Source organism: Acanthochromis polyacanthus, chromosome 11, assembly GCF_021347895.1.
Source record: "Acanthochromis polyacanthus isolate Apoly-LR-REF ecotype Palm Island chromosome 11, KAUST_Apoly_ChrSc, whole genome shotgun sequence".
Taxonomy (NCBI): domain Eukaryota; kingdom Metazoa; phylum Chordata; class Actinopteri; family Pomacentridae; genus Acanthochromis; species Acanthochromis polyacanthus.
The window spans coordinates 28,390,564-28,404,086 of NC_067123.1; the positions used below are offsets into that span (position 1 = coordinate 28,390,564).

Genomic DNA, 13,523 nt, shown 5'->3' on the forward strand with positions numbered 1-13,523 from the left:
GTTGTAAGTAAATCAGCAACACTGTAATCTTCCCCAGTAGGCACATTGCTGCGTATTTCATAACATAAAAATCATATTTCCTATGTTTTCTCTAAGGATCTACTCAAGCAGTTGCGCTTTCACCTCAGCACTACAGAAAAATCAGTGTCAGTCTGAATAATGCAACGTAAGAAGGCATTTCAGCTTGATTGCCATAATTTCCACCAGGTGTAGATTCACTTACATTCTGTTACATCATGCCTTGGCGGTAAACAGCCTGCAGCGGGCTTCATTAAATCTTGGTGCATCTGTGTGGTTAATGCTCAAGACAATGTGCTCAGCAAAGCATCCTCATTTAGACAAGTGCATTCGGTGACCACACACACTTTGCCAGATGACTCAGAAGTGAAGATGTGCAGCAGACAGGTGCTACTGACTAATGGCTTGTTAAACACTGCAGAAGGTTCTGTGAGTAAATGCTGGCCTCTGCACAGTATATTTAACAATTTGTTGGATTGTAAAGCATTTACTTATTTAGGTTGTTCAGAAAGATTTTCAAAGAATATTTAGAAATGAATTTGTCATATGTAGATTACAACTGCAACTTCCGTCCATCTATCCATGTGTAGCTGGGGTTGGATCACTCTTGCAGCAGGTTAAGCAGGGCATTCCAGACGTACATCTCCCCAGGAACATTTTCCAGCTGCTCCTGGGGGATCCCAAGGCGTTCCCAGGAAAGATCAGATATGTAATCCCTGCAGTGAGTTCTGGGGCTACCAAGAGGTCTCCTCCCAGTAGGAGATGCTGAGAAAGCTACAAAAGAAAGGCACCCAGGAGGCATTGTAATGCTTGAACCACCTCAGCTGGTTCCTATAAACACAAACTCTGAGCTCCTTTCAGATGTCTGAGCCAAGGGCGTCAGTTTGTTTTTAAAAGTGGGGGGGATGGAGACCACAGCACTTTGAGAAAATGTCGAAGAACGGCGGCAAAATACCACAAGCTGGGATCGAACTCACAACCACCGCACCAAAAGCAGAGGCTCAACCTGTTGAGCTGTCGGTACATACAGATAGAGGGATCTGTGGGCCGCTATAGTACTAATTCTCCCGGGTGAAATTTTGCCCCTGCATGCCTCTGGTCGGAGCTTCCACTTGCCACGGGCGCAAATTTAGCATCTGCACGTTTTTTTTTAATCTCACGAAGGTGTGCTGCATGTCTGTGCAACTCTCGGCCGAATGCGGATGGTGCGTTGGAATTTTCTATACTGCTGAAAATAACTGGGTTTACAACGGCTTACATGTGAAGAATTTGAATGTGTTGGAGACAAAATGACCCCTGACAAAAAGTGGGGGGGACACGGCCCCACCGTTCCCCCCCTAAACTGACGCCTATGGTCTGAGCTCCCCATCATATCTCTACAGCTGCGCCCAGCCAGTATTCAGAAGAAGCTCATTTCAACCTCAGCCTTTCGGTCACTGCACAGATCTCGTGACCACAAGTGAGGCTTCGAACATGAATCTTTTTTTTTATTAAACTGTTGATGCTGCCTCTGTCCATCTCATGCTCCATTTTCTAGTCAATTGTGAGCAAGATCACAAGATACTTCAACTTCTTTGCTTGGGGAAGCAACTTATGCGTAACCCAAAGATGACAATCCAGAGAGCAATGGCCTCAGCCTTCTATCTCTCGCTCATCCCTGCTGCTTCACACTTGGCTGCAAATTGCCTCACTTTGCGCTAAATGTTACGGTCTAATGAAGCCAACAAATCACATCATCTGCAAAAAAGCAGGAACGTGAGTAATATTTCCAAACCAGACACCTTCTTTACCCCAGTTTTGCCTTGAGATCCTGTTCATGAATATCCGGATCTGGATTAGAGACCAGGGGCAACCTCGGTCAAATTCAACACCCACCAGAAACATGTTTGATTTTGTGCCGAGAATACGAACAAAGCTCTGAGATTGGCTGTAGAAGGATCTGATGGCTCGTAACAACAGCTCCAATACCACCCTACCCTCTACAGGGTTGTAGGCCTACTATAAGTCCACAAAACACTTATGGACTGAATGTGTTATGAATACTGGAGGAGCTCAGGCGCAGGAAACAACAGACCACAAGTTCTTTTATGAATGGATTTTAAGAATCTTTCAGCGTAAACTACAAGTCCCAAGATGGGGTGAGAAACAGGAAGTATTCAGTCTTAAATGTCAACGAAGGTTGCGCCAACTAGTGGCTTGGCGAACTATTCACAATGCGAAACTTCAAACTCAAAAGTCTCTTAATGCGTGAATTAACAGCAATTACAAATTAGCTAGGTTCAAAAATCGTTTCTCAAATTCAAGGTGAAGAATTAACATTCACAGAAATGTCCAATCCAAACTATCTCTCTCAGGTGCTTAGCTCAGGCTACAATCGGTTTCTCTGTTACTTATACACAGGTTCCCAAAATACTAGCTTGCTTCATCAGACAACCAGTCAGTCTTTCTCAGTACTTAACAACGGGGGGGTCTGGATGCTTGGACTGGGTTCCAGGGCATGTTGGAGAACTGCTGTCGGCCGGCGGTCCGTGTGGTAGCTGATGCTGGGCAACCATCGGTGTGTAGAAAGGACGCCGGGTTACTGGAACACTTCAGCTGAGCCTCCTCAATCAAACGATGAACGGAGTGAAATTGGTGATCCGTGGTGCAACGGAAATGGGAGCGGCTGATCCGGAGACTGGAGAGAGGAGCAGAGAATGGTGTTAGGATTGAGCAAGGATGAGTTATGGAAAGGTAATCAGGTGAGTGATTACAGGAGTAGCAGTGGCTATTGCTTAGCTACGATCCAGCGCAGAGAAGTGAGCAGCGTCTCCTTATAAAGGAGGTGGTGAAGATCTGCTCCCCACACCTGTTGCCACTCCTGCCTGCGAGCCAAGCCTAATTAGGAGGGAGAGAAAGAACACATACAAAACAAAGCAAATCCACAGAACACTGCCTAACTAGGACCAGCTGCTGCTGGCCTGACAGAATGGTCAAACTCCCATGACCCCATCAGCATCTCTACAAGACTAAAGAGCTGGACCATTGTTCTGCCTCCACTGTAAGAACATTAGACTGCAACTCTGATTGATTAATTTGAAGGGTATATTAATAGTTAATTAATCATTTGGGGACGAATAGTACTACTGGCCATCACAGCTTCCTAAAGCCTAAAGTGATGTGTTCAGATGTCTTGCTTTGTCGGACCAACAAGGCAACACTCCCCAAGCGTTCTGTTTACCAAAGAAGTGCTGCAGAAGTGATTTAAACAATACATTGTTTGTAAAAAATTGATTAAAGACAGTGAAATGAATTCGAGTCACAACTATGAATCTGTTCCCCTTTTACTTTGTGAACCATAGCGGCAGTCACCGACAGCATCAGTGTCAGCACATGCTGCTCACGTATATTTGCTTTTTACTGCCAGCTGGTGCTCATTTCAGCACTCTGACAACATATTTTCTTTGCATCACATGTAGATAGAGAAGACAGATTTGGCTACAAGAGGTGTGTATGCAAGAGAGTGAGTTCGGAGAGGCTGACAAAAAGGCAAAGCTCGGGAGTCAGCCTATCTTCTATTAAGGAAGAACACAAGAAGGCAGTAATGTGATTAGCAATCAGAAGCTCTCTGAATGGCATTTATTGATTAAAAGTCATCAGAGAGAGAAGACTAAACAGTCCCATGTACATCATAATCAGGCTGAAACAAAGCCACTCAAGCTGCGCTCCCTGTGGGGTTAACAGCACTGCAGTGAATCAATACTTCAGTTCAATTATAAATGGCATTGCATCACTTATGTCAGGAGAATCTGTGCAAGCGTCAATCAGTGATCAATGCTCCATTTGAGCAAAAGAACGACGAAACTTACATATTCAGGTTTTGTAAAGGGGAATTTTTCAGCGTTTCTGTGGGATTCAAGGGCATCGTGGGGGTGCAGACACAGACGCTCTATCATCTGCAAACTCACCGGCATACAGATGAGGGGAGTCAATACCAGCGTGGGTACAATGGGCCGACAACTTACTTAAGTTTGAGTAATAGTCTTGTTCATTAGGAGTGACGGGGGATCCCCTAAAGGAATTCAGCGACATGGAATAGCCATGAAGCAAAAAGCGTCTAAGCTTTTAAATGGATGATTCTGAGATCTCCCCTCCCTCTGTATTTCAATTTCACTTATGCTCTGTTTGCTTGAGTGGTTGGTGGGCATTCCTGGAGAATAAGAAATAGGATGACAGCGAGACTGTGATGATACAGAATAATGATCGGATGATGGGAAGAAAATGCAAGGAAGCATCACAACACTTTCAATAATATGTTTATATATTTATATAGAGGCATCAACTGAGATCTGTGTTCTTGCTGATATGAAGATAGCTGTCCATCTGTGTTTAGAGGCGGCTTCTCCCTGGATTTTTATCTTCAATTGAAAAGTTAAGCAATCTGGCATTTTGGATGCTGCAGAATATTGCGCTTGCTTCGTGGGCTTATGACACAGATTTCTCCATAATTATAAGGGGTCCCAGTGGTCACCAGCCTTCCAGATCTAAGGAAAGTCACGATGATCACCACAGTGAGAGAATGCTGTGATAGCTTCTCTCAGCTTAGAGCCTTGTGACGCCGTCTCTGTCCTCAAAGCGACATTCGTCTCTTTTCCACAGCTTTTTCTGTTATTTTAAATAACCACACTGGCAGTTCGAGCCCCAGAGAATCCAATATTAACTGAACAAATAAGGCACTATCTATCTATTTATGTGATGTAGTTACTCCATAAATTTGCTGCACACCTGAACCTAAGGAGTTTGTTAATTACACAAATGTTTATTCACATTTAATGACATTGGAATTAGCACTTACTGCCAGTGCCCACTCCCTCACCTTTCAGCTGCTCACATGTTTCAGCAGCCTCTCTTTGCAGGATCACTAATTTACCTGAAGTAATTGAGCAGTAATCAGTAGATAAAGTGCAATCAGCTAACTATTCCTGCTATAGACAGGTGAAGTTCCCCCGTCCCTCTTTCCAGGGCGCTCCATGGCACCTTATCTCTAAAAAAAGTATATGCAGCAGTCAGTGGGAAGGGAAATGCTTTTCTGATCTCATATGAATGGTGCCATGAATTACATATGTGATGTTTATCAATTTAAAATACAATTTTGCACGTCAAGAAAGTCGCCATTTGTCGGAGAGACAATAAAGTGCTATTTATTTTTCTGTGAAACTGCTCAGTGAGCCACATCTGTCATCCTGCACAATTTACTTCACCTACATCAACACAGCTGTCGGCATATTTCGCCTTGTTCTTCCATAACAAGGGTATGGGTACGAAAGAGGTGAAAATGACTAAAAGCCTGCCATGTTCAGAGCACTTGTGTGACTTTGAGGTGTAGTATTTTTATACTACACAATGATATTTACTTAACCATTGCCATGTGTGTAATTCGTGACACAATTCAAACAGGATTTAGAAACTATTTGCTACTTTCTGTTGACTATACATCACATGATAAAGGGCTGGACTTCTCCCTGTGTCGTTGGCTTGACGAGCTACCTTACAGACAGCTAATTAGCTATCACAGTTTTATATGCATCTCATTAAAACACACATTAATGAATGAATGAAAGGATTTTGGCCCATTCTGAATGTCAGGGCCGTTTATTAAGGATGTAGATCCTTGTATAACTTACAACCCAGAGAATAGCTAGCACGGCCAAAGGGTCAGCAGAGTTCTTTAAACTGCAGCTCAAAGCCATGTTAAGTGTGGGAATCAAAATCCTTTCTTCTGAGACCAACAGTAGGAGGCACAATAGCATCCTTTTGATCTTTCTTCTGGCCTGTTTTCCTCTACATATCTCCTCCTCCGTCATCTGACTCATTCATCGCGCCATTCTCTGGAGAAATCATGCTAATCAGGGCCAGCGAGATATTGCTAAGCACCAGCAGCATGCGGTGAGAGGTGCAGAGCAGAGATAGGTGAGCAGCTCTCATTTCCAGCTAATTGTGGTCCTCCTTCACCAAATGGCATGCATACTTTACCAAGTGGGGAATGTCTCTTTTAGCAAACACAGACGAGTTATGGGATCATTTTTTTCATTCCATTATGCACAGAGTAGTCAATACACAATTCCTCCAACATGCACTGATCTATTTCTGCCATCCCTTTCACCAAACACTTGCAAGGTAAACGATAATGCCAATTAAAGGAACTATTCAACAAGTCATCTTCTTGTATATAGTTATACAACTCATTTCGACAGCATTTACAGTGAATATGCAGCTGGACCAGCAACCGGAGAGCAAAGCGTAGCATAAAGACTGGAAATAACAAACCTGGCTCCATCTTCAGACAGCAAAATCTGCCCAGCAGCACCTCTAAAGCTCTAAAGCAAATAATTAAGTGTAAAAATGACATTTTCCATTTGATGGGGTTTATGGGGCTGGATTTCCTGGCTTTAACCAAAAACGGTGCTGGTTGTCTGGCAACTGGTCCCAGTCAAGAGAGAAAACGTCACAGAAAAGCTCAAACTGCTATTTTTACTCATCGGCTATGAGATATGCCAGGTTAGTAAGCTGTAGAGGTGCTGCTAAGCAGATGAGCTGGTTTCCTCTGTTTCTAGTAGCTTCTTAATAAGACATGAGACAGTATCAGTCCTCTCATGTGACTTGTGGTGAGAACGCTCGTAAGTGCGTTTCTCAGAATGTCACATAATTTAGGATATTGTGATGAATGAGAAGCTTTTTACAATTAGTGAATTGTAGTTTGTTTTTAAAAAATTGTGCTCACTGAAGAATTAGATAGATAGATGGATAGATAGATAGATGGATGGATGGATGGATGGATGGATGGATGGATGGATGGATGGATAGATAGATAGATAGATAGATAGATAGATAGATAGATAGATAGATAGATAGATAGATAGACAGACAGACAGATAGATAGACTTTATTGTCTGTCCCAAATGGTGACAGAAATTCTTGTTGGACAGGCTCCAACAATAAAATGCAACACATAAAAACACACTGAAAACACAAGCTCACAAAGCAGATGTCTAAAAGAAATGTTAAAAAGAAATAGCAGTCGATGAAAAATAAATAAATAAATAAATAAATATGTGGAATGATAGAACTGACCACATAACATCAAATCAGACAAAACTTAATTTCATATTTTTTTTTCTTAGAGTACAATATATACAGAGCATGTATACATAGAGTCTCTCAGGGGATGGAAACATAAAGTGCACTATATGTGGACAACTGCTCAGGAAGCATGTATGTTGATTATTGCACCAGAACTGTTCTGAATTCACATAGTTTCAGTGAGGATTAATATCTGCCTTAATGCATCCAAATGCCCTTCTCCTCTCTGAAGACCCTTTTGATAAATCCAATCCTCTCAGATCCACAATGGCAGCTGAGATGCACACACAGAGTTCAATCAATATCCTCTGTTTCTTTGACACTCATGTCAAGGTCATGCATACAGCAAAGCCTTTGGGCGAGACATAAAAAGATGACTGCCGGGGCATTGAAATGCATTATGGCAGATGGAAGCTAAAAGTTGTATTTATTTATAAGATATTGGATTGGAATAAATTAGCGTCATGAAAGTCATTTTAATCTCTCATATCACTTTAGCTGTCTCCTGCGATATTGGCACAAGGCAAGGTGAGGGATGATGTATGAGCCGATAAGGAAAGCTAATCACTGCTAAACAGCACCACTAGGATTATGGAAATATTGAGAAACTCTTTTCTGTCCCGTACAACACAGATGGATGTATCAGTAAGCCCTGCTATAAATCCCACACAGAATATTTGTCTTCATTTTATGATGATCCCATTTTAGGATGCTCAAAGGAAAAAAATCCGTCTGTCTCGAAAAAGAACATTGTAGCAATTTTCTACTTACAATAATATGTTCTATTATTGAAAGGAGATTAACCCACTGATGCTTGGACCTGTTGTGTTCGAAAGATGAGCGTAAGATGCAAGGAAGAATCTGTATTTTTACATTTAATGATATTATTCTATTTCATATTTCTCATATGCACCTTACAGTTGAACCACAGAGTGTCTTATATGCATTTATTTACTGTCATTTTGTATTACAGGGAGCAACTTCTAGAAGCATTTTTTGGTTTTGGAGAATACATCCAATGTACCCTTACGTATTTACAAACAATATAAAGATTCACAGTGTGTCATTATATTTCAGTTTGCATAATATTCCCACAATATGAGGAAATAGACAATATTTATTTTAACGAAAAATTAATGTCTTTACAAGGGAAGTTCGACAGCTACTTAAAATGAATCATCCTTGAACTGACTGTGATCCCAAGCATGTTATTAGTTGTTAAATACCAGCGTGACAGTTAAGAAAATGCCACAAGAGACAAGATTCTCAGTAATACAGACTGTCATGGTAATTGGAAAGGATCATGCAGTGTTTACTGTTGCCAGATAATGATTAAGTTAAACTCCCTCCTTAATCCATAGATACATGTTGTCAGAATGCATATGAAGCACAGCCAATAAAGATGGATGGTGATAAGTTTTACTAATGAATGCAGTTTGTCTTTGTTAATTGCTTTGTCACCTTCCGGTATTGATTTAAGCAGCTGATTTCAAGGGAAGTTTCATGGCATTTTAAATAGATTCCCATACCTGACTATGAACTGCAAACACACTGACAGACATATATATTCATTTTATACTTTTACTTTATTGAAAAATAATCTTGATATAGCTTCACACGCCGTCCAAACGCCCTTTATTTTGCCAGTTGTTTTTATCTATTTTTGCATTCGCGGTTTTCTCAGGGGAAGATTGTCCTCCGCGGCCACCGTATGATGTCGTGGCGTTTGCTGATGTGTACAGCGTTGCAACAGTTAGCAGGTGACTGATAACGGCGATATTTGGGTTATTTAGTCTTCGTTTGTTTCCTTGAACATCACATATACGACTCGGCAGTGTTAACTTCAGTGGGTCGAGATGAGGCGCGCCGGACTGGGTAAGAAACACAAATATTTTAAGACTTGTTAACGCTCCTACTTAGCTTGCTTGCTAGTTAGCTAACAAGCTAATGTTATTAATTCTCGTTTTTGTTTAGTCCAGGTTCAATTTTCCACAAATGTGTCACCTTTAATGTTTTAGTACAGGCTTAAAACGCTAACAGAGAAGCTGACTTTTATTAATTGTTTCATACAGGTGAAGGAAGTTCTGGGAATTATGTAGCCAGCGGATACAGTGTGTATGAAGAGGAGAATGAACATCTTCAGGAGGGACTCAGAGCGAAAGTGAACGCATTGAAAAGCGTAAGTAACCACTGATGCCAAGTTAAATGTTCATATTATCAGCTGGGTAAAATGCCTTCTGTGTTGGATGTTTGTCCACTTCAGGAATAGATATGGCTGTTAAAATGTAGTGTATCTCTCAGATGTTGTTGACATTTTCTCTTATGAATTATAGTTTAAACTAATTGCCAAAATGAATTGCATTGATTATTATATATCGCATGTCATGTAAATTGTACTTTATATTTACAGCTTTCAATTGACATAGGAACGGAAGTTAAATGCCAGAACAAAATGCTGGATGAGATGGTGAGTTTCATATGTGTACTTTAAACTTAACAATAATGACTCATAGCTGGTGGAAGGAATATTCAGCTTCTCTCTTGCAGGGCAAATATTCCAAATGTTGTCATATTGTTATCTTGCACTGCAGTATAGCTAATAATTCTAGGTTATCAGCATTTACAGTATACAGCAGAAGTGATCACACCTCCATGTAATGTTACACAACTGTCAAATGATTCATTATTGCAATACCTACAGTAACTGGATAACTTCTGAGTAGAACAGGGGGTGGGGGGTGTAAAATCAAAAACTGGCACTTTTGATCCATTAGATTAAAAATACATCCATCACAGTAGTAATTTAAAGCAATCAAAGACAGTTTACTTCATGTGTCCCACTTTTTATTTACAAGCACACACTTAATCCTTTTTGGCATGAAAGGTTTCAGTATATATGCTATAGAAGTATTATGTTGCTCCATCTTTTTCTTTAAATACCTCACAGGTGTTCTGTTGAGTTTAAGCCACATGAAGTACTTGGCCAGGTCATAGTTTTTACTTCCTCTTCAGATACTTTTGTGTGATTTTTGGTCGTATTTTAGATTGGTATCATTCTGGAAGATTTGTCGCCTGTCTCTTCCTGTTAGCTAGTGTTGTGGTGTATCCACAGGCATTCATGGTGCCATCTACAAGCACCATTTCCCAACCACCTTTTGCATTCATGCAGCTCCATATCATCACACTTCCACCTCCATGCTGCACTGTCTGGACCATGCATTCACTGTGGTTTCCCTGGCCATGTTCACATGCTAGACCCCATATGTTTTTCAAAGCTAGACTGTGTATGTAGTGGACTGTCTGTTGCGTCATTTAAAGAAGACGGACACTGGAGCTCTGATTAGTGGTACTATGCGCATTCTGTGATCTGCTGCGACTGTGTTTTAGGTAATTTGTACTGGGACACTGATTTTCTGGTTATTTTTCCCATCATTGTAAAGTTTTTGCAGTTCCTCTGGCAATTCTATTCCAGGTGGAGCCATGATACAGACACGCCCATAGGTCCAAAACTAATAAAGTTCTGCTGGTCACAGATCATTTTGGGGTTTCCACCTTGCGTGTAGTTTTTCTGAACTGTTTGCTTTTGATTGCTCATGACAGGACACACTTTTTGTTAGCGTAGAACCATTGAAGTCATTTAGAGGGGATTCAGTTTTAATTCATTTGACATTTTACTGATTTTGCACAGGGAAGTACTCACTTGTGTATTGTAGTATTGCAGCTTGTCATAAGGGAAGCAATTAGAGCTGTTTTCTACACACGTGGACAAAATTGTTGGTACCCCTCAGTTAAAGAAGGAAAAACCCACAATTCTCACTGAAATCACTTGAAACTCACAAAAGTAACAATAAATAAAAATTTATTGAAAATTAAATAATCAAAATCAGCCATCACTTTTGAATTGTTGATTAACATAATTATTTAAAAAAACAAACTAATGAAATAGGGCTGGACAAAAATGATGGTACCCATAACTTAATATTTTGTTGCACAACCTTTTGAGGCAATCACTGCAATTAAACGATTTCTGTATTTGTCAATGAGCGTTCTGCAGCTGTCAACAGGTATTTTGGCCCACTCCTCATGAGCAAACAGCTCCAGTTGTCTCAGGTTTGATGGGTGTCTTCTCCAAATGGCATGTTTCAGCTCCTTCCACATATGTTCAATGGGATTCAGATCTGGGCTCATAGAAGGCCACTTTAGAATAGTCCAACGCTTTTCTCTCAGCCATTCTTGGGTGTTTTTGGCTGTGTGTTTTGGATCGTTGTCCTGTTGGAAGACCCATGACCTGCGACTGAGACCAAGCTTTCTGACACTAGGCAGCACATTTCTCTCCAGAATGCCTTGATAGTCTTCAGATTTCATCGTACCTTGCACACTTTCAAGACACCCTGTGCCAGATGCAGCAAAGCAGCCCCAAAACATTACTGAGCCTCCTCCATGTTTCACCGTAGGGACAGTGTTCTTTTCTTCGTATGCTTGGTTTTTGAGTCTATGAACATAGAGTTGATGTGCCTTACCAAAAAGCTCCAGTTTGGTCTCATCTGTCCAAAGGACATTCTCCCAGAAGCTTTGTGGCTTGTCAACATGCATTTTTGCAAATTCCAGTCTGGCTTTTTTATGAGTTTTTTTCAGCAGTGGTGTCCTCCTTGGTCGTCTCCCATGAAGTCCACTTTGGCTCAAACAACGACGAATGGTGTGATCTGACACTGATGTACCTTGGCCTTGGAGTTCACCTTTAATTTCTTTGGAGGTTGCTCTGGGCTCTTTGGATACAATTCCAACGATCCGTCTCTTCAATTTGTCATCAATTTTCCTCTTGCGGCCACGTCCAGGGAGGTTGGCTACTGTCCCGTGGGTCTTGAACTTCTGAATAATATGAGCCACTGTTGTCACAGGAACTTCAAGCTGTTTAGAGATGGTCTTATAGCCTTTACCTTTAAGATGTTTGTCTATAATTTTTTTCGGATGTCCTGGGACAATTCTCTCCTTCGCTTTCTGTTGTCCATGTTCAGTGTGGTACACACCTTTTCACCAAACAGCAGGGTGACTACTTGTCTCCCTTTAAATAGGCAGACTGACTGATTATGAGTTTGGAAACACCTGTGATGTCAATTAAATGACACACCTGAGTTAATCATGTCACTCTGGTCAAATAGTTTTCAATCTTTTATAGAGGTACCATCATTTTTGTCCAGGCCTGTTTCATTAGTTTGTTTTTTTAAATAATTATGTTAATCAACAATTCAAAAGTAATGGCTGTTTTTGATTATTTAATTTTCAATAAATTTTTATTTATTGTTACTTTTGTGAGTTTCAAGTGATTTCAGTGAGAATTGTGGGTTTTTCCTTCTTTAACTGAGGGGTACCAACAATTTTGTCCACGTGTGTATACTGTTGTGGTTTTCTGAATGGACCCATTGTTTTTGTATAGAAAATCCTCTTTTGTCAAAGTAACTTTACAGCTATGAAAAGAACAAATTTTCATTCTGGAAAGTGGTGCAAAACAAGTACAAAGTAGTATGAAATCAAAGTACCTCAATACAAGTACAGAGCTTGAGTAAATGGTTACAGTTGGTCACTCCAAACTCTACAAATATCACTCAAAATCTGAATGTTGTTTGCCTGCAGGACAACAGGTTTTTAATCCGTCTCTCCCTCTGTAGGACACAGATTTTGACTCGACGGGTGGACTGCTCGGCGCCACCATTGGCAGAGTCAAGCAGCTGTCCAGAGGCAGTCAGACTAAACTCTTGTGCTACATGCTGCTCTTCTGCTTTTTTGTGTTCTTTGTCCTGTACTGGTTCATCAAGCTGAGGTGATGCAATGACCCTGCTGGACTCGGCCCATCGGCTCCACGTCTTTGCCACACTGATACATCTCTAATCTAGGTCAACAGATTAATAATGACCATGAAAGGCAGGGATGTTTTTTTGTTAATAACTCAGCTTTTTATGTGCCCTGATGTCTGAGCATTTTATATGATGACTGCAATTTGAGTTGTGTCATGACTGATGGGAGTTTCAAAAAGTAAAAGTGGTTTAGAAACGTGGATAGAGTCTGAACTGATGAAAGATCACAGGAAGTACCAGTATTTTGTTTGTAAGTACTTGATAACTGGCCAATTTGTAACAATAAACATCTAACGACAGAAAAACCAGTGTCAAGAACTTTAACGCAGCACCAAACTTGTGGAATAGTTTATCATATGGCACAAGTTGTGTTAAGGTGACAACATTTTGTGTATTTGCGTTCAAGAATGAATGAATCTATCACATCATTTGACAACCTATATGATAGTAATGTTACCTCATTGTTTAAATTTTGTTGTAAAAATGTTGTAAATGTAAATAAACAAATTTTATGCTCTGAATTGCCCGGTGGTG

General features: G+C 40.6%; 1 protein-coding gene across 1 annotated transcript; it reads left to right on the forward strand.

Moving 5' to 3' along the window:
- Positions 1–8,831: 8,831 nt before the first annotated feature.
- Positions 8,832–13,510, forward strand: bet1 (Bet1 golgi vesicular membrane trafficking protein). The gene is made up of 4 exons (XM_022214118.2): positions 8,832–9,012; positions 9,210–9,316; positions 9,548–9,604; positions 12,804–13,510. The coding sequence occupies exons 1-4, from the start codon at positions 8,994–8,996 to the stop codon at positions 12,957–12,959; spliced, it is 339 nt and encodes a 112-aa protein (XP_022069810.1). The 5' UTR covers positions 8,832–8,993; the 3' UTR covers positions 12,960–13,510.
- The last annotated feature ends 13 nt before the right edge of the window (positions 13,511–13,523 follow it).